Raw genomic sequence first — 27,500 nt, 5'->3', positions numbered from 1 at the left:
TATACTCAACAAGTCTACTAGATCTTGCCAAAAGTCAGTTGTTACTGAGCAGGAAAAAAACAAATGATCAATACTTTCCGCATTTTGTGAACAAAATCCACATGGCTCTACCTCAAACCCAAACCTTTTTTTAAGCATTTCAGCTGCTGGGTAATATCCATTAATTATTTTAAATTGCATTTCTTTGACTTTGGGGGGGATAGGCCATTTTAAAAAGTGCGTATATTTGTTCGTTATTTTAACATTACTCCCTTTTTAGTTTTGTGTTACTGTTAAAGTCGTGAAATAATTTGTTTTTAAATATCTTGTTCATGGTTTTATTATTACAGTTTTTATCCATCAAAGGAATCTGGTTTAGATGTAAAGAAGGTAGACTAATTTGTGCCTTAGAGTAATACAAATAACCTTGAATCAAACTCAACAGAGGTAAGGGGATTGCCTTACAAACCTTGTCATATTCTCTAAGGGAACACTGAATGTTAAACTTCGCATTAAAAACACCCACTGAGAGAAACTGACCCCTTTCATCAAGTAAGTCTGTTATAAAGATTATGTTTTTTTCAAACCACTCTTTAATAAACAATGACTTCTTATTAATTGTAATTGTTCTGTTATTCCACAAGGTGGAGCAATGTGGTGAAAAGTTATGGGCAAACACCATCTTCCAATAAGACAAGACCTGCTTATGATATTCTGACAGTTTCACAGGCAACTTCAATATATCAAAATCACATTTCAGGAGAAAATCCAACCCTCCCACCTTTTTGAAAATATTTTTTGGGATATGGAACCATATGGAGTCAGGTTTCAAGAGGAAGGCTTTTATCCAGTTTATTTTAAATACTCCAACCATTGATTGAAAATCAATTGACTTTATACCACCTTTAGCGTAATCTTTGACAAGTTGTGATTTTTTAATGTAATGTGTTTTATTGCGCCAAATGAATTGATAGATTATAGAGTTAATCTTTTTAATGCTTTTCGGGGTAATGTATAGTGAGTATGCTGGATAAACCATCTTTGAGACGCCCTCTGATTTGGATAATAGATTGCGTCCAAAAATTGTAATATCTCTCGTCAACCAATGATTTAGTGTTTTGGACATGCCATCAATTTTGTCTTTTAGGTTTTTTGATTCTCTAGTGTTGATGTCTTTGTCTAAATAGATGCCTAGATACTTAACTTCATTTTTCACTGGAATCGTCCTCATGCTATTTTCCAAACAATCATAAAGTGGCAAAAGTTCACACTTCTTTAGGTTCAGACACAAGCCTGAAGCTTTAGAAAAAATTGAAATGACATTCAATGCTTTCTCGAGTATTGATTTATCCTTTAAAAATATTACTGTGTCATCTGCAAACTGACTTATTTTCAGTTCAATATCAAAAATGTTTATTCCTTCGATGTCTGAATGGTTCACAATGAGGTAAGCCATTAATTGAGTGCAAAGAATAAATAATTTTGGAGAAATTGGGCAACCCTGTCGAATTCCACAGAATATGTCTATCCTAGATGTTATGCCTGGATTGAGCGAAACATAACTATAAATTTGCTTGTAGAACAGTTTGATCACTTTGCAAAATTTGTTTCCAAATCCAAAAAGTTCTAAAGATCTAAATAAAAAATTATGGTCTATTGAATCAAATGCCTTAAAAAAGTCAATAAATAGTATTAAACTTTCTGAATTAATAAAGGATCGATAGTCAATCATATCTAATATTAATCTTATGTTATTATGAATCTGCCTTCCTTTAATAAACGCTGATTGGCACTCATCAATCAATTTGGTTAAGACGCTTTTAAGCCTATTTGCATATACTAAGGCTAATAATTTGTAGTCGTTACATAAAAGTGTTATGGGTCTCCAATTGTCTAGCATTTGTAAATCTTTGTTTGGTTTGGGTAATAAGGTTATTAATCCTGCTTTCATTGTTGGGGATAGTTCTTCATTTTTTAAACAATCCAAAAAGCCATTAAATAACAAATCTTTAATGTCTTGCCAAAAGGTTTTATAAAATTCAATCGTTAAACCATCAATTCCAGGCGATTTTCCATTTTCCATTTGTTTTAGAGCTGTATCTAATTCGGATATTTTCAAATCTTCTTCTAACCATGTTTTATCATCCTCTTCCAATTTTTTAACCTGATCTTTAATCATATCAAAAACATATCTGCATTTTCTTTTTCAGTTCTTGATTTATACAGATTACTATAGAACATGTTAATTTCCTCACTTATTTTGTTTGGTTCCTCAATTATAGTACCATCCTTACTCAATTTAGTTATTTTTTTCTTTGTTTGTCTACGCTTCTCTAGACTATAGAAATAAGATGAATTTTTTTCTCCATGCTCAATCCACTTGGCTCTAGACCTTACATATGCTCCTTTAGCTTTAATCAAGTACACCTCATCTAGCTTATTTTGTAAAGTTTGTAAGCGTTCTGACTCTTCCGCAGTCATACAGGGTTTACCACATAATAAATGAATTTGTTCAATTAGATTTTTCTGTTCACATACGCGTAGGGCAGACACTTTCTTTCCCGTTTCTATAGCTAATTGTTTCACACTATATTTAAACCATTCCCATTTACTGACATTAGTCATGCTCATATTGTTAATTTCTGATTTAAGTTCTTTAACTTGTTTACAGAAGTCTTCGTTTTGTAATAAACTATTGTTAAATTTCCATATGTTGTCAGATCTTTGTTGTTTACGTAGAGATAATAAGAGACTTATCAGACAATGATCAGTAAGTGGGGTTGACTGGGTCTCACATTTCGTAACATATGATGATACTGTTTGGGAGACAAGCCAATAATCTAATCTTGAACATACGTTTTTATTTGATGGACTAAACCAAGTATATTTCTTCGTATTTGGGTTTGTCATCCTCCAATAATCGATCATATTGGTTGTCGTACAAAAGTCACAAATAATGCTATCGTGTTCTGGTTGATTTCCTCTTTGTGGTTGTCTGTCAAGCCATGAGTTAGGAGCCAGGTTAAAATCGCCTCCAGTTATCACCTGGGTAGAACCATATGTAGTACTCCACTTTGCAATTAATTTACTTAAGTTAGACATCATATTTCTATTTAGCGACCTGTTATTGTATCCATACACGTTAATAAGAATAATTTTCTGTTCACAGACTTCTACCAACACCATGATCCAATGCCCCATTCCGTCGCTTTTATGATCAATAACTCTCCCTGCAAATTTGTTGAATAAGATCATAACTCCTGCTGAGTGAGTAGTACCATGTGAATAAAGAATACTATCTCCCCATTGATGTTTCCAAAATGTTTCCTCTTCCTTACCAGAATGTGTTTCTTGTAAAAACAAAATGTTTGCCTTAATTTCCTTGCAGAATAAAAACATGGCCTTACGTTTGACATTGTTTTTTTAAGCCTCGAACATTTAAGGAACTTAATAGAACAGCCATCTATAAGATAAAGAAAAAACAAAAACAAAAACGCAAGAACAAAATACAAAACAAGAACAGTAACGGCTTCCTTGGCACTTACTAGAAGAAAAAAAAAAAGTGCTTGAAGCGGGAATAAGCCTAGTGTCCTACCTATGTAATCATAACAGTACTCCGACCCTATCACAGTACTACCCCTTTATATATGCGGCAATTTTAGCTCTGGATAGCCCACGTTTAACTACGGCTTTGCTTTTTGACCCTCTCCTATTTTTTATTTGTGTATTTTTAACAGATATGTATATATAAACATATATATACACACATACATATCCACATTTTATGGTTAACTTGTAGTGACTTCTTCAAGTGCATCTCACAGATCGATCCTTTTACCGTCTATTATTGCATAACCCTCCTTTAGGAATGCTCTTTTGCCGTTGTTTCGAGCTTCCTGCACCTTGGGCCACAGCTTGATCCGAGCTTCACGGTCTTCTTTGGAGAAGTCTTCTTTAAATTTTATGTTCAGTTCTTTGCAGACCCTGGCCTCTTTGGATTTCCTCCATACTTCATCCCTTGCCGTCCTCATGCTGAACTGTATGATGATTGGTCTTGGCACCTTGTTGCTCACTGCATTGTCTTTCTTCCCCAGTCGGTGTACTGTATCAACCATGAGCTGCAGTTTTTCCACTGATACAGGAACCACTCTTGTTAGAATGCCGATCACTGTTTCACGTGTATTCTCGTTGTCCTTCTCTGTCAGACCCAAAATTCTGAGGTCCCATCTTCTGCGGTAACGTGCACTCTCCCGACAGCTCTCCTTTAATTCTTTGTTTTCCTTCATCAGCGACTCCACCTTCGTCGTCAGCTTGTCAATTTCCTCTCTGTTTTTTTGGGTCGCCTGTGTATTTACTTCAATGCGTTGTTCGAAGGCTTCCAACTTCTTTTCAAGCGAATCAAACCTTTCCTCGCATCTCTTTGTGAAGCCAAGTAAAACTTCATATACATTCTCGATGCTCACCTGCTTCTCAGTTATTTTGCTTTTCATTTTTTTGGGATTGGGACTTGGTAATGGAGTGTGGTCACCTATGGGTCTTCCGATCTCTTTCTGAAGTTCCATCTCTTCTATATCTTCATCCTCACATGCTTCCCGCATAGCAGCAAGGTTGTAATCATGGTCGGAGAGGCTACCTGTTAGCTTGGGGTTAGCCATTTTTATCACTCTAAGTTTATCTTTGTGTCTGCCTGAAGGTCTGTCAAAGTAACTTCCAGGGGGTTTCGCTTGCGTTCTACTTCCTTTGGAGTAACAGTTTGTCAGTAAAGTATTTTACAGGACATCAAAATCACGTTTCTTAATCAGACCCGCAGATTGTACAACCGCTTATTCCGCCATCTTTCTCTCCCCCTCAGAAGGCAGAGCTGTTGAGAAATGCTAGGAGCTAACTGGGCGCTAACCGCATCATTCAAATATATTGAATGTCGCAAAGAGAGGAAGTGACGTAAGATTTGCGCATGCGGGGTACCGATCGGGTTTCCGGTACGGATCGGGTAGTGACATTGACGAAGCATACTGCTACTTCCGTAAACTCGTTGATGTCGACTGCGCATGCTCTGAACATGTCCCAGTCCACGTCGTTGAGTGCGTCCTGTAGCGTAGCTTCTGATTGGGCAGTCCACCGTTTTACCTCCCTCTTGGTCACGTCTTCCCTCCGTATGCTTTGTTTATACTGGGGAATGAGGAAGATGGCGTTGTGGTCAGACTTCCCAAAAGCCGGGTGTGAGACAGCTTTGTAGCCCTGCTTGTATGGCGTGTAGCAGTGATCCAAAATCCGATCCCCTCTCGTTGGACACGAGACATGCTGGTAAAAGTTTGGCATGACTTGTCTGAGGTTCGCTTTGTTAAAGTCTCCTGCTACAATGAGGGCTGCTCCCGGGTCCTTGTTTTGAAGCGAGCTCAGCACATCATGTAATTCGGACAAAGCCATACCTGTGTCCGCTTGGGGTGGGATGTAGACCGCCGTGGCGATGACTGAGGTGAACTCACGGGGCAGATAGAAAGGGCGGCACTTAATGCTCAGGAACTCCAGATGTGGCGAGCAGCCGCTGGAGAGAGTAGAAATGCTCCTGGCATCACACCACTTTCTGTTTATCATGAAACACACTCCCCCACCTTTGGTTTTGTTCGACTCTGCCGTTCTGTCCGCGCGGAGCACAAAGAATGAATCCGACGGAGTTACGGCCTGGTCCGCCACGGTGGGGGTCAGCCATGTCTCCGTGAAGCACAGAATGTTGCAGTCCCTCATGTCACGTTGGAAGGTGACCCTTGCTCTTAGGGCATCGAGCTTGTTCTCCATGGATTGTACATTGGCCAGTAGGATACTGGGCAGTGGTGCGCGATGCGCCTGCTGTCTCAGTCTGTTCCTAATACCAGCGCGTTTTCCCCGGCGCTTCTTTGTTCTGTGCCTCGGATGAGCGGCCCGTCCTTTGTTGTTCTCCGCGCCGCGTAGAATCTCTGGCGGCCAGGAAGGGTCAGGTTTAAAAGTGTCCAAGATTAGATGTGCAACCTTGGCACCGATGTTTACAAGTGATCCGCTGTCGTATACTATAAGACTAGAGGATTTTGGGATGTAAACCAGAGCAAAAAATAGGTAAAAAACAAAAAAAGTGGATAGTCGGAGCGGAGCGGTCAGGAAGGCGTCTGGACGTGGCCGCGCCATCTTGTAACATGTAACAGGTCTATGTTGTCATTACAGGTGTCTCATAACTGTTAGGAGTGGTCATAAAGCAGGAAGAAATACAGGTAAGAGCCTTGGCAGCACATTGTTTAGCTATCGCCCCCACGATGCTGAATCGTGAAACAGAAAGACCTACTGGAGAGAGAGAGACGGCCAATTGGCGTGAAAGCCCTCCAAGCCACGTCTGCACCCCAGGCAGGCATCACTGTTCCCCTGGGAGTAAACCAGCTGTGACAGATGTTAGCCAGAAAAGTAGGGAAATGCAAAGCTTACAGCAAACACGGAGCTTTGTGCCAGACAGTGGAGGCAATGGAAGATCATGACAGTGGGCTTAGGGTAACATGTTTAACATATGCACTGATGTGATTTATAATTCAATGCAAGATCTTCAAACACAATGCCATTTAATGGAGAAAAAAATCTGTTGCCACTCAGATATTTAAACATCTGAGTGGTGGAATTTAAAAAAAAAAAAAAAAAAAAAAAAGGGTCTAGTACAGCCCTGTGATACTGCCCTTAATGCATCTGGTGGCCTCCTCCTTAGTTTCTCATTGTTAAGTGGGTTTGTGGATGTAGGGCAGCCTTTGAGGTCAGACAGGTAGGTCAGTAAGAAACAGGAATAGTTCTGTGCAGCTGCAGGAGTACAAGCTGTTGGTACAATGGATGCTGTCAAGTAGCACAGAAGACTGTAGGAGTAGGATGGTCTGATGCAGGTCTGGGAGGGAACACCAGCCTGCATCTCATCAGGAGCATGCCCAGAAGCACAAGCTCACACTTAAGGGCAACTCAGTATCTTGACAGACTGGAGAAGCTGGGGAGCGCATCACTGATTTTCCAATTGGCAGACGACCCACTACATCTGAGCCAGAAAATGATACAAGGAATAGGGTTGTGACGTGACGACTCCTAGAGTGAGCAGCCAAAAGAAGAATAATTACACCACCAGCCTGAACCGCTGATACAAGTCAGAATTGGCCTGTTCTCTCTCATCAGTTTCCTGTTCTTAGCTGACAAGAGTGGCCCCCTGTGTGACGTTGTCCCGCTGACTGGATATTTTCTCTTCTTACGGACGATTCTCAGTGAGACAGGAAAAATATTAAGGTCAGGCGGTCTAGCACCAACAACCATGCCACAAAGCAGCTTAAAATCACAGTTCTTCCCCATTCTGATGCTCAGTTGGAACTTCAGCAGGCCATCCTGACTATACTTAAATGCATTGAATTGTTGCCATATGATTGGCTGAATAGATAGGTAACAAAAATATGGTATTTGTCCCAGTCTTAAAAGCAATAGAATCAGTGCCTCCTCAGGGTGGTTGCTATAGAAAAAGAATCGTTTTTAATTTTATCTTAGTACGTAAATATCATAATTGAAATACATTAAAAGCAACTGAAACAATATTTTCAACCTGGGTTTAGGTTTCGCTCTGTTATCACCCTGAAAGAGATCTCTCAAAAACTTCTCACATTCCTAGTGTGTTTGAGGCGATGAGCCTTCTTGTACAATATTTAAGACATTTAAAGTAAGCAGACATAAGAGTTCATCTTTAATTTAACCCGTGATGAAAAACAGAGTTTGCCCATTTTTCTATGGAGAATGCTGCATTTTATTCTTCTTCCACATACATAGAACCATATGTGCACTGTAGCCAAAAATGTGCATATTTACAAAAATGAAATCAATATACACAAAAGAATTATAATACAAGAGAAAAGAAATCCTTCAGTAATCCTTACGATAACAACATGGCAAGTACAAACAAAAGTTATTTTTGACACCTTGTGAAGTTTTTGTGCAGAGATTCTTTTCTCACAAGATGAAGTGTTTGTATGTTCCGGGTGTGTAAGGGTGAAACCGCTGCAGCCTTCATTGCGGTACATCTGTAACTTAAACTTCTTAACACTGTTTGTGAGCAAACTTATGATCCGTCATTTTAAATGCAAATTAATTTTCAAAGGGTAAGTTTAAACTGTTTTAGTGTTTGTTTCCATTCAAGGTCAGACAACTGACACGTGTCGGCTGCAGACAGAAACTTTTAACCCAGAGCGGGTCAGTTTGGGAAGTAACGTCACTTTGAAGAGATCATCAGAGCAGCAAATTCAGGTTTTCTTCAGAGATCATTTATAAAGTGCAGCTTTGAGAAAGAACACAGAACTATGAGAGAAGGGACTTTCTGCAAATATCATATGAAAAAGAAAAATCACCAATGAGATTACATAAAACAGTTTATAATGGTCTACCTTTGAAGGGGGAAAGCATCTAAAACTGGGTTTGGGAAGGTAGAGTTGGGAGGGGCTGGTTAAATTAACTAGAAACGTTTTTTGGTAGTTGTTTAAATTCAGCTTGAATATGCACACGTATCGTAACTCGGAGAAACGGCTTGTGAACAACAGCCTCTAAATGTTGGCCACGAGCACGCCTAAGGGTGTTTCTTTGATGTGCTCAGCTGCCAAAACAGAAGCTTTGATGTAATTTCCTGCTTAACTTTTGACCAGCTACTGCTTTTGGGGATTTCTATTCACTGTTTATACTTTCATCCGACTGATCTCATCATGCTTCCTGAAATTCTTGCTGTCTCAATTAAAACGCAATTCCAACAGATGCACTGCAAACGAAAACAAAGTGTTCTTTTAAACTTCCCATGTTAATATTGAACGACTCCGAACTGCACAAACCGATGTTGGGTTTTGTAGCCTGGTACTGCTTGACAGTGGAAAAAGAACAAAAATGCTTTGCTGAAAGTTTCAAAACATGCAAAAACCTGCCAGCGTCACACGTGTCTCAACATAAAGCTGGAGAACAAGCTGAGAGTCTGTATTAAGAAGTCAGCAAAGTTCAGGAGAGGAAACCGGTCGTGCGCTGAGCTGGTGCCACGGTCCAAAAAGAGCGCGCCCAGTGCTGGTCCCACATTCATGGAATCTCTGGACTGTTGTCGAGAAACAAAGAAATGATTACCTAGAGACTTTTCTTGTTTGACGAATGTGGTAACTGTTAATATTTTGGTGACGCAGACACCGGTGCTGTCGATCTTTATCGACCTGAAAGTGAAGGAGAGAAAAAGTAGATCGTCCCAAACGATGGGTTTCAACAGTAGCAGCTAGTTTGACGATCAGTCTCGATGAAAAATAAAAACAATTAAAGAAAAAGTCCTCCAAGCTGGAAGAGATGGTAAAATAAATTATTTTTATATATATCCTTGCGTGTGTATGCACTGCGTGTATATCTGCTGATCGTCTTAACTGAGATAGTTCTTTATCCGAGCAGCAACCCAGAAAGGGCGTTCAGGTCTCTCATGTACGGGTTGTCGCTGAGGATGCGGTCGATCCGCTGCTTCTGGTCGGGGAAGATGTCGTACAGTTTTCTCTTCAGCTCTGACGTCTCCCCCGGCGACCGCTGGGGCGGAGGTGAGGGAGAGGGTGAGGGAGAACGGCGAGGTGGGTGCCATTCTGGGGGCCCAGAGTGGGGCCAGTGCGCAGTGGTGTGGGCCGTCAGGGAGGTGGGGGTCCGCGGGGCAGAGTGAACAGCTTGCACGTAAACTGGCTGCTGCTGTGAGGGAGGCCGGAGGTCCGGGGGTCTGAGAGGCGGAGGCGTGCCCGGAGCTCTCCTGACAGGAAGAGAAAGAGAGGGTGTAAGAAGGAGCAGTGCACAGCACAATAACACTGACCCGACAAGGCCTCAGTATTTCATCACACACCAGCTTTCTTTACGGAGGAAGATGTCAAGGTGAGGTCCGTTCTTTCCCAGAGGGTCATCGGGGATCATGAAGTGGTCCTCCACAAAAGTAAACTGAAGCAATCTGCTGGTCAAAGTGGACAAATTCACAAACTGTAACGTCCAAGCAACTGTTCTTAAACTCTAGTGGGCACTTTCTGAACCCACACTGTGTTGTTTTTTCTGCGGCTTTTACATTCTTACTGTTGACATATTACATGTTCAATTGCTGATTTCGAATAACTACATTTTATTCTTGAAATTTTAACATCACTACAAAAGCTGGAAAGTACTCTGGAGTTAAGATCATCAACGCACCAGGAGATCCAGGCGATGCAGAACAATACAAAAGAAGACACGCTTTCAGGTTCTTTGCTCAAACCTTCCTAGAAATGACTTAATATTGTTGCTGACAAATTAACAGCATTTTCCATGAAAGTCTACTGATTTGGGTACAAATGTCTGTTTTTCCCCCAATAAAAAAAAAGTTTTAAAAAGAATTAGTCTGTGAAAATTATTTAAAAATGTTAAGAGCTTTGTTGTTTGTTGATGAAGAAATATGCCACACTGAGTCACAGTATGTTTACAGGTATGTGGAAATGAGAAATTTGGTTAGAGTCAGTGATGAGTCTCTCCCTCCAGTACCATGTTTATTAAACCAGTTTGAGATAAAAAAAAAATAAAAACTTTACAGTATGCGAGATTGTTGTCATGGAATTATAAGCTAAGCTAATTTTACCCCTGGTGAAGGCTGAACTAGTCAGCCTGAACAAAGCAGCCTTAAATAAACAGTTTGTGTACGGGGGAACGCCGCTCTCTGTGTAAAGCAGTCACAACCAGGAATTAACCCATGACAGCAGCACCGGATGGCGTCAGACCAACTTGCACAGTGGTTTCCTGTGCAAAGGGGGTCTTTATCTGAGACACTGACCAACAGGGGGCGACACAATCCCACAGTCTCATACATTTAGCCCTTCATATGGGCTCTGGTGGAGCACCGTATGATAGAAGTCATGGAAAATGTTACACAGCTACTTTCAATACAAACACTCTTTGTCATCAGCGATGTATATAAAGTTTCAATATATTTATTCAGTTTGCATTTATTTTATTGTAGCCTTAACTGTAAATATATCGGCATACTAGATGCACTGAGAGTAATTTCTGTATTCATCACCATATAAGTAAGTCTGAGTGGTTTACAACACTCCCTGCAGATACAGCAGAGTATGAATGGTTGATATCAACGGATTTATTTTCCTCAATACTTTTTCAACGGTTCTCCTGCGTGTCAAAAAACATGTGAAGGACACGATGTGGGTGTTCAAAAATCATTTAAAGACATCTCTTAGCCAAATTAAATATGTTGCTTTAACTGATGTAGCAATATGAAATTCTCATTAAGGAGTAATAAAATGCATTATTCACTATTAGTCACCAAAACTGGATCTTTTGATTGGTGACACACTTAAAAATGCTGTACCTGTTTAGTTTCCTGCACACACATGAATTCTCAGGTTCCTTTTCCTATAAAGGACTCGCTGATTGATAGTAAATGTAAATAAAATGGTTTTAAATAGAACTTCAATCTTAACATTGCTCCTGTGTGGACTTTCCAGTGCCATGTTAGGTAATGCAGCACGTAAGTGAATGACTCACTGAGCTGTATACACAACAATCACCTCTCTCTAATGATCCTACGCCAGGTGTCCGAGGTGTCGACGAAATCCCTCAGGTTGTCATTGGTTACAATGATCCCGTCTGTTTTTTCTGCTAGGTGGAGCATGAATCTGACGGGGAGAAAAAAAAAGGACACTCAGGATTTTCCTCGTGTTCAAAAATATTGTATGTGGAGAAGGTGCTGGTCAGTTTTATGATGAATGATCTGGGCTTCAAAACATCATCATAGAATCATCATATATCTGCATATGTATCTTCTAGTCATCTATTAGAAAGATACAGTACAGATGAAGGTCAGCAGGGTGAGTCTGGGAGCGAACACACACAAGGGAACCTTCAACAACTGAGCGATTCAGTTATTCGGTCTTTGTCCATCAGTCTCTGTGCCCTTAGATATGAAGTGTTTTCAGGGTGTACCTGTCATCGTGTGAAGATATCCTCTGGCCACAGACTTCCCTGGAGGGGGTGAAAGAGAGCAGCCTCAGGTCTTCTAGCTGGTTTAGAAAATGTTGCTCTGTAAGAAAACACCGCCAGCTGTGTCAGTAAAAACAATGACGACAAAGTGAACACACACACATGTGTACTAAACAGGTTTGTTTGGTTCCCGTACACAATGACCCGCAAGACAAAAACCCAAACAGCTGCTCCAGAAGTACTGCTGCTGATATGACCTTCAGCTGTGTTAAGTACAGAGTTTCAGCAGAAAAAAATGTTTGTGTTTCTACTACTACTAATAATAATACATTTTATTTAAAAATAGCGCCTTTCAAAGCACCCAAGGACACTGTACAACAGATAAAAACACAAAAACTGGAAATATACACAACAGATGAAAGTTAAGAGCATACAGAGGTTTAAACATAAGCAATTTTAAACAGATGAGTTTTGAGGGTGGACTTAAAAAGAGGGAATGAACTAATATTTCTGAGGTCAGGGGGTAAGGAATTTCAGAGTCGAGGGGCAGAGCAACTAAAAGCCCCGCCCCCCCCATTGTAATCAGACAGGAAGTAACAGAGAGAGAAAGAGAAGATGAAGATCTGAGGCACCGGGATGGGAAGTTCATCTGTACTAAATCGGAGAGGTATGGTGGAGAGAGAGAATGAATAGCCTTAAATGTATAGAGGATTATTTTAAAATGGATGCGAAATTTAACCGGGAGCCAGTGAAGCTGCTTCAGGATTGGGGAGATGTGGTGGGTAGAGGAAGTCCTAGTAATACGGGCACCAGAATTCAGGACACGTTGCAGCTTGTTAATGGATTTTTGTGTAAGGCCAAATAATAGTGAGTTACAGTAATCAATTCGAGAGATAACAAGAGTATGGACGAGAATGGCAGTGGCATGAGGAGTGAGCAAAGGGCGGAGGCGATTGATACTAAAGCAACCCGTTTGAATAATTGATTTATCACAAGTGAATGAACTGTAAATAAATCAAATACCCACGGGAACAATCACAAGCCTGCTGATGCTTTTTTGTGGCTGTGTCTCCAAGACAACAAAGGACCAAAGGAAAGACAAACAGACACTCCGTTAAAATATTTTAATACACATATGAAGACTGGCCTGTATAGACCTGTCGTACCTGTTGTTAGTCGATCCCTCTTTTGACGCCACTGGGGGACAAAGACTGTGATTTCCCTGTGTCCTCTCTTCCAAAATGTCTCCACTGCTAGTGCTATACCACGGCAGGAGAAGAACCGATGAAGGCCATGACTGCAGAAGTGAGGACGAGAAGAAGGAGGACACAGTTAACTGGAGAAGACAACTCCTAAAAACCCATAAAAACAGAAGTAATGGACAGTAATAAGGCTCAGGGATAAGGCTGTCCACTTGTGAGGAAGTGCCACAAATTAAACTACAGATGCTCCTTGTTCCCTCCACGAGCATTCAAAAAATGGATTGAAAGCACAGAGAGAAATAAGAGTGAACATGTGCACAGGACTAGGATCTAGAGTCAACTAAAGGAACGGGAACCTTGGAAACACTTCAGAACCCCCCCCCCCCCCCCCCCCAAAAAAATAAGGCAATAAGCACAAACACTGAACACATGTAAACACATTCAACGTGATGTGTGGGCAAAACCCGGGAGTTCGTTAATAAACCAAACAAATACACGATACAGGGCGCAACGTCAGCTGACCCAGATTGTTGTCGATGACGTGCACGACCTCCATATGCGCACGTCAGATAGCTGTAATACAACATCGGTCGCTAGGACGCAGAAAACCACAGAACAACAAAAGCAGCGCACGGCAGCAGACATGAGAAACTCCCTGACAGCAGCAGGAAGTTGGCTTCTCTCGCTGAAATCCACAGACAAAAATCTTATCAGCCACGGAGGTATTTTTAAGTATTTGGCCTTATTGGCACTTTGTTCAGTGGTCTCAGGTTTCTGAGTGAAATCTAATCCTGCGTCATTCATACACCTCAACAATCACCACCTCAGGAGAAACGGCACACACGCCAACGCTGACAGCCCTTCAATGGATTTTTATGTTTGGGGGAAATCTTGTGCACATGGTTATTTTCAGAGGAAATGTTATACACTACTACTGTAAGATTTTAAGGCTTCTGTGACCCCTGTTTGATATACAAAAACAGACCGGCACAAGTTCCCCTTTTCTTCACTAAGAACTGAATGTACAACTAAAACGGCAGCTAATAAACTACGAAACAGGGAAAACTAGACTGGAACTGCAGATTTCTGTTTTGGAAAGCTGATGTTCTTGAGGAAATAATTAAATGCTGCTTTATGAATGAAGCTTCTGTTCATTCTTTTTTTTTTCCCCATCATGTGAATTCCGGTTTTGTCTGCCCTGCCTACTTCCCTGTATACGGAGTTACTATGGTGTTCAAAAATCTAGTCTTACATGTGCTGCAGTTAAAGCAGAGATGACCAGCTCACATCCTGGTCAGCTGCTCCACACTCTTCATACAGCGTTTAAAACCTTAGCAGTTCCTTAAAGTGCTTCACACATGGAAAAGTGACACAAGTCTGACCAAAAATAAATAAACAGATAAAATAATGATGCAACAAGCTAAAGGTAGAAAGTGGCAACGACATCCGTCTGTATACACTCTGCCAAAAACCAAGCAGAACTGTTTTTAACATCGACGTGATAATTCATCTTTGACTGTAGAGACTTCACAGAGCGAGTTCCTTAAAACACGAGAACTGTGAAATGGAAACTTTTCACTATGAAATTTGATGTCTACCTGAATTCTTAATGTAATGGTGCCATTATAATATTCTTATTAATATCTCAGTAATATCATTCTTGTAATAACGCTGTGAGAAAGTGCCCCGTATTTCACAACATGGCTCGTCATACTCGGGCGGACGCTCAAAGCTGATAAACCCATCGACTCAGACGTCTTGCAGATGCACAGAGTCGAGGCAGAGAGCGCACACGGACACTGCACAACAAGATAAACTTCAGCTTGTGGTCAGAGCCTAAAGTGCAAAGTCAGGGGGAGTTCCACTCGCCGCTGATAGAGAAAGTGATGAATGAGAACACAGCAGGAAGAGCTTATGCAATCTAAAAATCACCGAGCAAACCTGACAAGGGAACACATTTCAAAACTTTACATAACCCAATAACCTCCTTCAGGATCATTGCCTTCATCCCTGAAACTCAAATTACTGCAGTCATTTAAGGCAGGTGTTATTATTTCAATAAATATACAAGAAAATCTCTTCCTGTGTCTGTACAGGAAAGCGACTGCATTGATTTTGGCTCACTTTGCGTTGTGTAGATACAATAATGATCAAAACTGAGTCACAGTGCTGACTTGTGTGTTTCCTTTAGACATACTTCTGGTAAGGAGGGACGATGAAGTAAGAACATCAAAGGAAGTAGCTGCAAAAATGAGAGGGCAGGAGAGGGTCATCTGGGTGGAAGAGTGCGAGCACAGAGGAAAGACAATAATTTGTGTTACACACATAAAGAATGTCCTATCCAATAATCAGAAAGAAACATACAGATTTTTTACTAGAAAGGGCCTTTCTTCTCAAAAACACCCCCACGGTTTCACCCCCACACATCATCAATATTGTGCCGTTACACGTGCTTTCGCTCCGTCAATCACACACACACACGTGAAATCACTCGCAAATATGATGACTAATAACAGTATGTGACTGCGTGGGCAAGGTTTTGGTGCACCTACACAACAGTTGTAGCTGCGACCTACGCGCTTCAACAGATGGTATTGTGTGACAGAGATGGTGTGACCTTAACTGATGATGATGATGATGGGAAGGTGGATAGCTTCGTTAGTAAAAAGGAAAAATGTGGTACGAGTAAATCAGGCGCGGGAAGTGACACCAATCAAAACACATATTATATTTGTCATCAAGCGACTTACAACATCCTGTCCTTACAGCCATGATTAAGAAATGCTCGCTCTGAAAGAAATGACTAACACTCTGCTCTCATCTCTTATTTATAATGGTCAGAGGAGCAGATGGGGATTCAGACAGACAGCCCTGAAAATGCTGCAGCTACAACAAGAAGCATCTGGTAAATCTTCTGATTCCCCGAGTCATGCACAGCTTTGTACTTGATGGTACCTTGTGGATAATCCTGGCATACAAATATGTATATTTGTCTTTTTTTCATATTCAAGCTCATATTCTGCATCATCTAAGCTGAACCAACATGATTACCAAGATGTCAGGAACAAAGTCCATTGGACACATGAGACTAAAGTGGAGATGATGCACAGCACCACGTTTGGAGAAAACCAAAAGCTGCAAATTAGCACAAACACCTAACAGAAACAGCTAAGAAAAGCGGTGGAGGGCTGATAATCAGGTTTGCTTTGCTGCCACAGCACCTGGAAACCTTATTGCACTTGACCATGAACTCCTCTATATACCAAAGTATATAGAGTGAAGCCATCTGGGCAACAGCCAACGCTTTGCTGAAATGTCACGCAACAGGACACTGATCTCAAGCACAGCAGCAAAGCCGAACCAGAAAACGGCTGTTTGTGGGACCTTAAGAGAGCGGTGCATGAAAAAATGAGCACAAACCTGACTGAGCTGAACTGCTGCTAAAGACAACAAGCTACAAACTGCTGAAACGTGTTTGTCACAGGATGGTGAGGCGTCCTGTGAAAAACGGACACGGTGTTTTTTTTTTAAATACCCCGCTTGGAGCTCAGGTGTACGCATCAACACATAAAAAACATCCAATTTGTTAACTAACCTTGGAAAAAAAAGACATTTTATACAACCTATATTTAAACGATGTTAGCTGAAGAGCTTTGTGCCTTTTATAATAACTCTCCGACAGATGAGAGGGATCTGAAACTATAACAGTAGTTTTCTTATATAAAGTTTTTACTGAATGTGAATATCTTACTTGGTATGAAAAGGCCAGACTTTTCAGTATAAATTTCTTTTTACACTCACGCCATAGCCACGTTGCTGCCGTCTATGATGATGTGTCTGAGGTCTGGGCGTCCCGGCTCGTTTGGCAGGTTCAGTTTGTAGGGAGTCCTCAGCGACTGATGGAAACGAGCCAAGCCAGTTACTGGTGGGGCCGGCGGGTCATTTGTGGGAGGCGTCCGTGCTGCTGCCCCGTGGAACCCCGTGTGGCTGATTGTCTGATAGGAAGAGGCTGAGGGTCGGGCGATGGGCTGAGCTGACTGACGAGGACGAGACAAAGAGACCGTGATGTCACTGATGTTATAAATCCACCAGACGCAGCTGTCCGGGCGCGTGCTGCGTTTAAAATAACTGCTCATTCCCAGCTTTGTCGTGTGTGTGAAAAGACAACAGACACTGCACAAAATGCTACCTCAAAGTGCCACCTGTTACACAGAAAACTTCACACACACCATTTTTGACTGAACACTGGGGCAATACCTACACTGGTGGTTGAAGCCAGGGATGCAGTGGTGGCAGTCAGCCACTGAGGCGTGCTGCGCAGTGCCGTTACGGTCTCGACCTTCACCGATCCCCCCAAAGTCTGAGTCCCACCTCGGGACAAGTAGTCCCTCTGCGGGATGCCTCCGCCTCCTCGTGCCAAATAGTCGGTTCTGGAACCCGACTGTGCGTTGAGGTGCGCCACCGTGATCATCCGAGACATTCTGTCTGCCGCTTTGGTATCAGTGGGGATGATGTCTTCATCGTCATCAATGGTAATAACCTCATAGTTTCCTGCTCCTCCTTGAGCGCTCGAGCTCCTCTTAATAGTGATCGCCTGAAATGAGGTTCGAATCAAAGTTTAGCACGTGTACAACGCCTCGCCACGGTTAAAAAAGGCATCGTATCTGATAAGATATCAGAGGTTATCTCAGGTGAAGGTATCAGAGAACAAGATGAAAGATAATAAGAAGCAGAGAGAATAATATAGAAGATGTACATGTGAAGACAGGATCGCACGCTACAGCTAGACCTTTGGCTCTATGTCTGTCTCTGTGAGACAAAGAAGTAAAGCTGAAGTGAGTTATTGTAAGTTGTCAAGTACCTGCTGAGTGCTTGTTTCGCTGCCGCTGCACTGCCTCCTGTGCCCAAGCCCATTACTGCTGCTTCCATACTGGTTGGGCTTGATGTTCTCTTTAGATCTCCCTGGGTCCGCCGACAGCCTGCTCAGCTCGAGCTCCTCTCTGAAGCAGGAGGCTGTAGAGACGGATGACGATGAAGAGCGAGCGTCTGAGGTACGCACAGAGTTTAGTCTTCTTTCTTTTTCCCCTCCTTTCAAGCTCTCTTCACAACGCTTAGTTTCCTCCACAATTTTCTCAAGGACGAGGAAGGTATCTTCCGTCTGTCCTGTTGCCTTGACAACACGTTCCACCACTTCCTGCTGGTAACCCATGGTTCTGGGGAAAATGTGATTTTGTAGCATGTTACATTACTGGTGGCTATAATGCATCCGCTTGTCTTTAATGGCTGTAAAGAGAGCCATTCAATTCCAGTTCAAGAGAAACTCAAACAAATCAAGTAACATTACTGGGTTCATTGTGTCGTTCAGACACGGCTCACCTTTCTGTCGATGCTTGTCACAGCTCATACTGACGAACCGCTCAGCAGTAGAGTTTTTTTTTTTGTTTTGTATACTTTATTAATCTCCTGTACGGAAATTACTCCCTGTATTTAACCCATTCACTCAGTGAAGCACTGGGCAGCCAATCCAGTGCCGAGGGAACAGTGTGTAGGGATGGTACCTTGCTCAGGGGTGCCTCAGGGTAGCTGTTTGGTGTATTTGAACCCCCGACCTCTACCCTACCCTACTGAGTCTACTGAGGTAAGATAACTTACCCACCTGAATCTAATCCAGTGCCATGTAATACATCTTGATGCATGCTCAGTCACCCAGGATGAGCTTTGATCAGTGGTTGTTGATCAATGGTTATGAGAATTTGCATATTAATGATCAAGGAACTGACCTCCCAGCCCTTTGTTCCTTCAGTGGGCTGGTTTCAGCCATTGTGCAAATGTACTGTTTATAAGATTGGAACCTGCAGTCAGCTGAGACTGAAGAAGTCACCTGATGATGACAAAACGTTTCTCCCACTGAAAACGTCCAGGTGAACAGAATCAACTTTTCAGCTACAACTTTCCAAATTGGCTCATTAAACGTGACCTCGTCCCAGACATGCTGTCTGCCTCTCTTCATTCAAACATTATGGAGTTGAACGTAACGTATAAATGTTATGTCCCACCTAGTCATCACGGCTTTAAGGGAAAGCTGACTGGATTGCACATTCAGACAGGAGTCATTAAGAGATCAATGAAAAGGGGGGCGTGTCTGAAAAGGGTACGTGAGGTTGACTCGTTCTGTTATCAAGTCAAGTAGTCAAGTATTTATTTATTGTCATTGTCGATTATGATCTCACCACAAATGACTAAGGAACACTGCATAGTGAAACTCAACAGTTAGCCACTCGATCTGATTCAACTGGATCACTGAACCTTTGTATTACTTTAATTTGAACATCCACATGTATTTTTGTACTGTATGCGTACGGTCATGACCTAATGTTTCATCAACCAGGACAACAACCAGCAGGTCTCTTATATGTACATAAGCATATGTGAGCTCTGTTCAAATACAAAATCTATTCTTCATTAAGATTTCAACTAATTATTATATTCATAAGCAATAATTCTTCCAACGAGTGTGTTAATTTAATCAATAAAACAAAACCATCACAATATCCTTCATTCCAGGTAATATTCGACTTACTGTAATGTAAAACAAAGAAAAACTGACCACGTTTCAAATTATGGTGGTCGTCTTTAGACCCCAAAGATGACCACCATAATTCCAAACAGTTCTAATATAAATCCAAGGAATTCATTTGGAAACATTTGACTAGTGTGAACTTTACCTGAAAAAATTGACCAAGCAGCGGAGGTTGGTTTCTGGGCTGACTGCCTCTCCCTCATCCGAGACACCCTCAGCAGAGTCCAGCATGATGGGCCCAGATACGGTATTTGCCTTCGCTGAGGAGGAGAGGGACGACGAAGCAGAGGGGGTTTTGGATCTACAGCTGCTACCGCCCCCCCGGCCCTCTCTGTCCCTCTGTCGCTCCCTTTCTCTTGCTCTCTCCGGCGACTCTTCCCTCCGCTCCAGAGAGTACTGTCTCTTTGTATCCCGCGTCTCACTGCCTGATGAACGCCGCTTGTGCGTGGGCCGATTGCTGTTATGCAGGACTGCCTCGGGACCTAAACCGATTCCACCTGCTGGTTTACTGCCTCCGCCAAGAGATGATGGCGTGGTCCCTCGCTCCTCAAAACTAGTGTCCAGGATGCGGTTGGAGAGCTCCGTCACAGGGGTGCTGCTCTGTGAGCGGTCCTGGTCAACCTCCGACATGCTTGGATGGAGCATCTGGTTGAGCTGAGTCTGGGGAAGGAAACACAGTGGTTGTTGCCTCAGTTAGGAAACTACAATAAAAGTTCGTCTCAAACTGGAATGCTTGCCATAGCCAACGTTCCTATTGTACTTTCCAGTGTGCTTTACGTGGTTCTTCTTCCCGATGCCAGAAATGACGTCTTCGATTGTACTTAGTGTGTGACTTTCAAAAACATTCAACTTGTTCTTCAACTTCTCTCTTACTTCATACGTTGGTAAAACATGATTTCTAAATACCTAAAAGTACAATGAAGCTCTTAACTTGTTGATAAATAAATAATTCACACTGAAGTCATATTTTTTAAAACTAAAACAAGCTTCATATAAAATAATAACTAATTCAACATTTTGGTGGCAGATCCAAATTTGTAATTCTGCAGCATGATCACGAAAGTTTAAGAGCACCAGTTATGCTCTCTAAACATATCAAAGAGACATGGTTAATGGGGGACTACTATGCATGATTCACAATGATCCTATCCCTCAAAAACACTTTGAATAACCCACCCACCCAAAGCCAGGGCTGGCAGTATGTTTAGCATCTGTGTTAGTAAATCTCCCCTTCACACTCACAATGGAAGTGAGCAGTGAGGGGGTGAGACTGATTTTAGCTCAATGCCTATAGCTTACAAGTTTTCTAAGTAAAAACGGGGGGAAATTCTTACTGACTTGTAAAGCTGGGAAGCATCTTGTTGCTGGGACATAGAAGAATGTCAGCAGATATTAACAGCTAATTCTACACAGTTTATAAAAATATAATAACACTATAAAAACGCCTTTTATTACACATGACCTTAAAGTTAACTTTCTTCTTATTGACCATACCTTCCCACCTTGACTTTCAGACCAGTTTGTAAACTTAAGCTGCTTACACCAAATCAATGAATGCAGAGGTATATTTTTGGGTCGAGGTGTGGTTGAACACAAAATAATACCAGTCATGCATCAGAAAAACTTTTTAAAATCTTAGTATTAAATCTTATAGCACAAGGCTACAATCTCAACTACCCACAGCAGCTTATTCTCTTTGAAATTTGCAGTTGTCATCAAAAACTCTTTGGTCACAGTGGTCATGCTCTACGTGCTGCCAGAAAATGTTCACACTAACCAGAGAAGAGGTGTTTGTGTTTGTAGGGGTGTGAACAAGTCCCAGCAACTCCTCCTTCAGCGCACTGGGAAGCAGCAAGAGCTCCATAGTGTACTTGTCATCCCTTTCCTCCACGAAGGACTTGAATGCTCGTTTTACTGTTGGTTCTGTGTCACATGGTAGACTTCGCTTCTCCTGGACAAAACACAAAAACACTTGAGCGTGTGGTATGACATGCTGTAGACTACTCCTTCTTAAATAATTTCAAATGACTGTTAAATCTTCACATTTTATTTACAACTATTCATCAGCTTTCCACAATATAAATGACCCCCCTGGAGTCACGTAACTACTACAGAATCAGAATGAAACTATGTCTGATAACAAGACTCGTACTTGGAACAGTGCTACAAACTGCTGAACTCTGCTTTGAGCCATCACCACGGGCTCAGCCCGACCCAACAGCCGCAGGCAGCCCGGCTCTTGCACCAGAACTTCAGCGCTCGTGTCCCGTATGAGCCTGTCCAAAAAAAGGCCCCTGGCGCCAGCAAAGATACAGTGCATATCTACCGGGTACCGCTCTTCTTTCTGCAGTTCTGGGTCGCACAGCCCTCGAACATATTCCTGCACAACAAGAAGAACACAAAATATCATCCATCTAGGAAAGAAAGAAAAAAAAAAAAAAAAAAAAGGAACCAATCAGAATGACCTAATTTAACATATTTAGCAAAAAAAAAAAAAAAGAATATAAATATTTCACACAGTAAGTGTTGTCTCGTGCTTGACGTGCCCACACACCTGTAAGGTATTTAAGGTGACACGTGATGAAACCAAACTCTACTCACTGTTTTAGGGAATCTCCTGGCTGTGGCAACTGTTTGGATGAATCAGCGCAGGTGGGTACGGTAACTTTCTTACAGATAGTGTTTCGCATTTTTTTGTGTTTCTCTGCCGATAAGAAGTGACTCAGCACGAGCAATGTATGATGACTCAGTGATGCGGTGGGAGAGACAGAAAGGGTGTGAGATTTGAACGTGAGCACGGCTATAAATATGTGGGTGTGGCTTCTTAAAATAAAATAACCAATAAAATGAGTTTCCTTTGGCCCTGTGTACAAACTATACAGGCTGAGAGATCACTGCTGCTTATACGTTAGATTTTTAACAAGTAGAAATAATGATTGTATTTATAAAGGAGACTGTCAGGGTACAAGTGTTTGCCTGTGCTGCGTAAGGAAGCGCACGTTTTCTCAAATGAAGAAATAAATGTTTCTGCATAGATTTGAGCATTTTTTTATTTATTTAATGTATTTTTGTTTACACATAATGAAGAAATACAAGCCCCATCTCCAGGAAGCTTGGACTGCAGCTCCTTGTTCTGCAGTCTCAGAGAGCTTTAGCACTTTTCTATCTGCTCTAAGTCCTGGTTGGAGTTGCACTCCAACGGTGAGTAAATCTCGAAATCAGTCAACAGCAATCCAGGACAAGGGTCAAGGACAATAAGAACCAGGCCAGCTGGTAGTTAAAACACATGAAGGTAGGGCCAAAGCAAAAAAACAAAACAAAAAAAAAAAACAAGATAAGCAAAACTGGCCAAAGCAAAATAAGTAAGGCTGTCCACTGGTAACCCAATCACAGAATCTAAACATGAGTGACCAACCCAAACAAACCTTTTAAAATATGAAGTATTATTGCATATGCTATACAGGGAGTGCAGAATTATTAGGCAAGTTGTATTTTTGAGGAATAATGTTATTATTGAACAACAACCATGTTCTCAATGAACCCAAAAAACTCATTAATATCAAAGCTGAATGTTTTTGGAAGTAGTTTTTAGTTTGTTTTTAGTTTTAGCTATTTTAGGGGGATATCCGTGTGTGCAGGTGACTATTACTGTGCATAATTATTAGGCAATTTAACAAAAAACAAATATATACCCATTTCAATTTATTTATATAACATCTCCACATTCACAAATATACATTTCTGACATTCAAAAACAAAACAAAAACAAATCAGCGACCAATATAGCCACCTTTCTTTGCAAGGACACTCAAAAGCCTGCCATCCATGGATTCTGTCAGTGTTTTGATCTGTTCACCATCAACATTGCGTGCAGCAGCAACCACAGCCTCCCAGACACTGTTCAGAGAGGTGTACTGTTTTCCCTCCTTGTAAATCTCACATTTGATGATGGACCACAGGTTCTCAATGGGGTTCAGATCAGGTGAACAAGGAGGCCATGTCATTAGTTTTTCTTCTTTTATACCCTTTCTTGCAGCCACGCTGTGGAGTACTTGGACGCGTGTGATGGAGCATTGTCCTGCATGAAAATCATGTTTTGCTTGAAGGATGCAGACTTCTTCCTGTACCACTGCTTGAAGAAGGTGTCTTCCAGAAACTGGCAGTAGGACTGGGAGTTGAGCTTGACTCCATCCTCAACCCGAAAAGGCCCCACAAGCTCATCTTTGATGATACCAGCCCAAACCAGTACTCCACCTCCACCTTGCTGGCGTCTGAGTGGGACTGGAGCTCTCTGCCCTTTACCAATCCAGCCACGGGCCCATCCATCTGGCCCATCAAGACTCACTCTCATTTCATCAGTCCATAAAACCTTAGAAAAACCAGTCTTGAGATATTTCTTGGCCCAGTCTTGACGTTTCAGCTTGTGTGTCTTGTTCAGTGGTGGTCATCTTTCAGCCTTTCTTACCTTGGCCATGTCTCTGAGTATTGCACACCTTGTGCTTTTGGGCACTCCAGTGATGTTGCAGCTCTGAAATATGGCCAAACTGGTGGCAAGTGGCATCTTGGCAGCTGCACGCTTGACTTTTCTCAGTTCATGGGCAGTTATTTTGCGCCTTGGTTTTTCCACACACTTCTTGCGACCCTGTTGACTATTTTGAATGAAACGCTTGATTGTTCGATGATCACGCTTCAGAAGCTTTGCAATTTTGAGACTGCTGCATCCCTCTGCAAGATATCTCACTATTTTTGACTTTTCTGAACCTGTCAAGTCCTTCTTTTGACCCATTTTGCCAAAGGAAAGGACGTTGCCTAATAATTATGCACACCAGTTACCACAGTCCTGGTGGTACTGGAGGATAGATATTTTTACTAGCGAAAGAGTCCAAACAAACAGTGGAATAAACATTCCCATCTGCTCATTGCAAAGATAAAGAGAAAATGTGGCATCTGTACAAAAAAAAAAAAAAAAAAAAAGTTACTGTAAGCCACCTAAAATTTGCCTCATGAAAATGAACTGCACTGGTGCCTTTCTTAAATTTAAATTCAAGGATATTAGCTGTGAAAATGAACGTACTCCCAAGACTCCTCTATTTATTTAGAACTTTGCCTGTTGAAGTAAGTCAAACACAGTTTGGGGAATGGGACAAATGGATTTCGCGCTTTATTTGGCATGGGAAAAAACCAAGAATTAAATTTAGATCTTTACAGTTAAACAAGGCAAAAGGGGGGGCAATGCTCCCATGCTTACAATACTACTATTATGCATCTCAGGTCATCCCCCTGCTGCAATGGTGTAACCCGAACTTGAAAGCTAAGTGGAAATCCATAGAATTCAATACAACCCCTAAATTCCAACTACAAGCCTCAATTGCGGATAAAAAATTGGCAGACTGTTTAGAAGATAAAGGACCATGGATTAGCCACACTTTAAAAATATGGAATAAAGTGACTAAAATATGTGGCAGTGAACGAATACTAAAAGTATTTAGATGGTGTGCTTATGACACAGATTTTGAACCAAATGAAAGTGATAATAGATTTCAGTCCTGGATAGAGAGTGGACTAACAACATTCCATTCCTTCACACATAAAGGGACACTACAGAGTTTCCAGTCTTTACAAATAAGAAATGGCTTAAGACAAGTAGATTTCTTCAGGTTTCTTCAAATAAGGGATTACTTTAATAAACACTGCAATATCCCAAACCCAAATATGGTTGAGTCAGAAATTTTTAAGATAGTTAAATTAGCATATGATAGTTCTCTGAGAAAGGCAATTTCCAAACTATATGATGTGCTCCTTCAAGCAAGGAAGGATACTACTCAAAATGTTAAGATTAAATGGGAATTGGAATCGGGGATGGGTATAACAAACGAGAACTGGGAGAGGATTTGTAATTTTCATTGGTACTCAACAAGTTCTTTATCTTGGAGAGACCACTGTTGGAAGAACATTATTAGATTTTTCAAAACCCCTCATCAAACTAAATATAAAAATCGGACAGCAGAATGCTGGAGAAGATGTGGATCAGAAGAGGCACATCATTATCATATCTTTTGGGACTGCCCTAACTTAAAAAATTACTGGCTGGGAATTCATAAAACTTTGTGTGAGGTTTTTAAGATAAAATTTGACATCAATTTTATAAATTTGTACTTGGGCTTGGTTGCTGGCTCGGTCCTGGGAGGGGACACAGAAATCTTACAAGCGCTATTAGCGGCCAGCAAAAACTCAATAACCAGAAAGTGGTTAAATCCAACTCCGCCAACACTTGAGGATTGGTTTAATGTGGTTTTCGAAATATTTAAAATGGAAAAATTGGCATTCTTTTTAAAAATTCGGAAAGACAAATTCTACAAAATATGGAATAAATGGATTAGCTTTGTGTCCCCCATCCGCCCTGAATTTAGGTAAGACCAGCCCTGAATTGGTGTATCTTGGTGTATCTCCCATGTATCGTACCATGTCAGGTTGACCCTCAACTTCATAATATGTACCTAATGTATTCTTTGTAAATAAGTTAAACATGTTGCATTATGTAACATATTGTGAAGCCAATGAGTTAATTTTATTTTTTTTTGCTATCAGAATGTAAAACAAAAGGACTAAGAAAAAGGTTTTTTTTTTCTTTTCTCTTTTTTTGACTAAATAATGTCAATGCACTTTATTGTAACAAGTCCCTTTTTTTTTCTTCAATAAAAATATAATTTAAAAAAAAGAAAATGAACTGCTGTTCCCAAAGAATGTCAATAGCTGGCACTATGAGATTGTTTAGTGCTTGTGAACTTGAGTAGATAGAGAAGGAGAATAGCGCTAAGGCTACGTATGTTGGTCGGAGCTACTCACCGAGTTTTTCTTTAATTCTTGCTCAAGAAAAAGGTTGTGTGTGAAGACAAATTGGATTTTACTCTTCAGCTTGTTGGGAAACACTTTTTGTTGATGCCGATGTACCTCTGTTTTTGTGGTTTTTATTCATTTCCGGTGAGCTGACTAACTGCGCTAGCATAGCAAGCTAATCGTTAGCTAATAATTAGCTTAGTGTAATGTAAATTTCATGTGTTCCCTTTAAGTGCTGTATTATCCTTTTATTTCTTCACTTGTGAATGTTTTAAACCAATTGGAAATATTTCTTTGGAAGCTAGTAGTTAAGTTTTATTTATTGTAATGAGATGATAAATATGAGCAGTCTTTGGCTAAATAGTACTGCGACCACGTTTTGCACTTTCCTCGTGCATCAGTAATGTACATTCTCTCAATTCATTGGATTGATGTGACTGCTGTTCACAAAATATGAGATTTGAGTTAAATTTGTATGATGTAGTAATTGTTTCAAGGTTCTTTGATTAATTTTATTATTGATTGCATTAAGTCGTTATATACAAAGAGTGAGGGGCCTTTGGTCACTAGTGTTAATTAAGTTGTTATATGATATTCATGTAAAATATGTTCACTGCCCTGTGCAGGTTGGTTTTTTTTTTGTTGGAGTCTAAAGTTGCGAGCCAGGATTCCAGATCCCCAGCTGCAATGCAGGAAAGGTTTCCAGCCTACTTAGAAGTGACAACTGGGTTACTTCTTGACAGATAAGCTTATGAAATCTCAGAACAATACACTACCCGGGTAGTACTACTAACATTAACACTATACACACACACCTGAACTGAAAAGACTGAAAAGAACTCTGAACTCTAAAACTGAATACACAGACTGACAAATATGGACTATTGGAACTGTTGTGAACTGTTGAATGACTGTTTTTG

The 27,500-nt window shown here is 41.1% G+C and overlaps 1 protein-coding gene across 1 annotated transcript in view; it reads right to left on the bottom strand.

The window, feature by feature from the left end:
• Positions 1-7,732: 7,732 nt before the first annotated feature.
• n4bp1 (nedd4 binding protein 1) overlaps positions 7,733-27,500 on the bottom strand; it is a 28,524-nt gene continuing 8,756 nt past the window's right edge. Inside the window, exons 2-12 of the mRNA XM_080875424.1 lie at positions 21,896-22,123; positions 21,521-21,694; positions 19,889-20,403; positions 18,025-18,376; positions 17,425-17,757; positions 16,965-17,200; positions 13,128-13,258; positions 11,965-12,061; positions 11,550-11,657; positions 9,851-9,952; positions 7,733-9,760 (exon numbers count right to left, since the gene is read on the bottom strand). Of these exons, the coding sequence (XP_080731550.1) occupies positions 9,409-9,760; positions 9,851-9,952; positions 11,550-11,657; positions 11,965-12,061; positions 13,128-13,258; positions 16,965-17,200; positions 17,425-17,757; positions 18,025-18,376; positions 19,889-20,403; positions 21,521-21,694; positions 21,896-22,123 (2,628 nt within the window). The 3' untranslated portion in view covers positions 7,733-9,408. The remainder of the gene's footprint in view (positions 9,761-9,850; positions 9,953-11,549; positions 11,658-11,964; positions 12,062-13,127; positions 13,259-16,964; positions 17,201-17,424; positions 17,758-18,024; positions 18,377-19,888; positions 20,404-21,520; positions 21,695-21,895; positions 22,124-27,500) is intronic.

Source organism: Rhamphochromis sp. 'chilingali' (assembly GCF_963969265.1).
Source record: "Rhamphochromis sp. 'chilingali' genome assembly, chromosome: 2".
Lineage (NCBI taxonomy): Eukaryota > Metazoa > Chordata > Actinopteri > Cichliformes > Cichlidae > Rhamphochromis > Rhamphochromis sp. 'chilingali'.
This window is presented reverse-complemented; position numbering and strand designations above follow the sequence as displayed.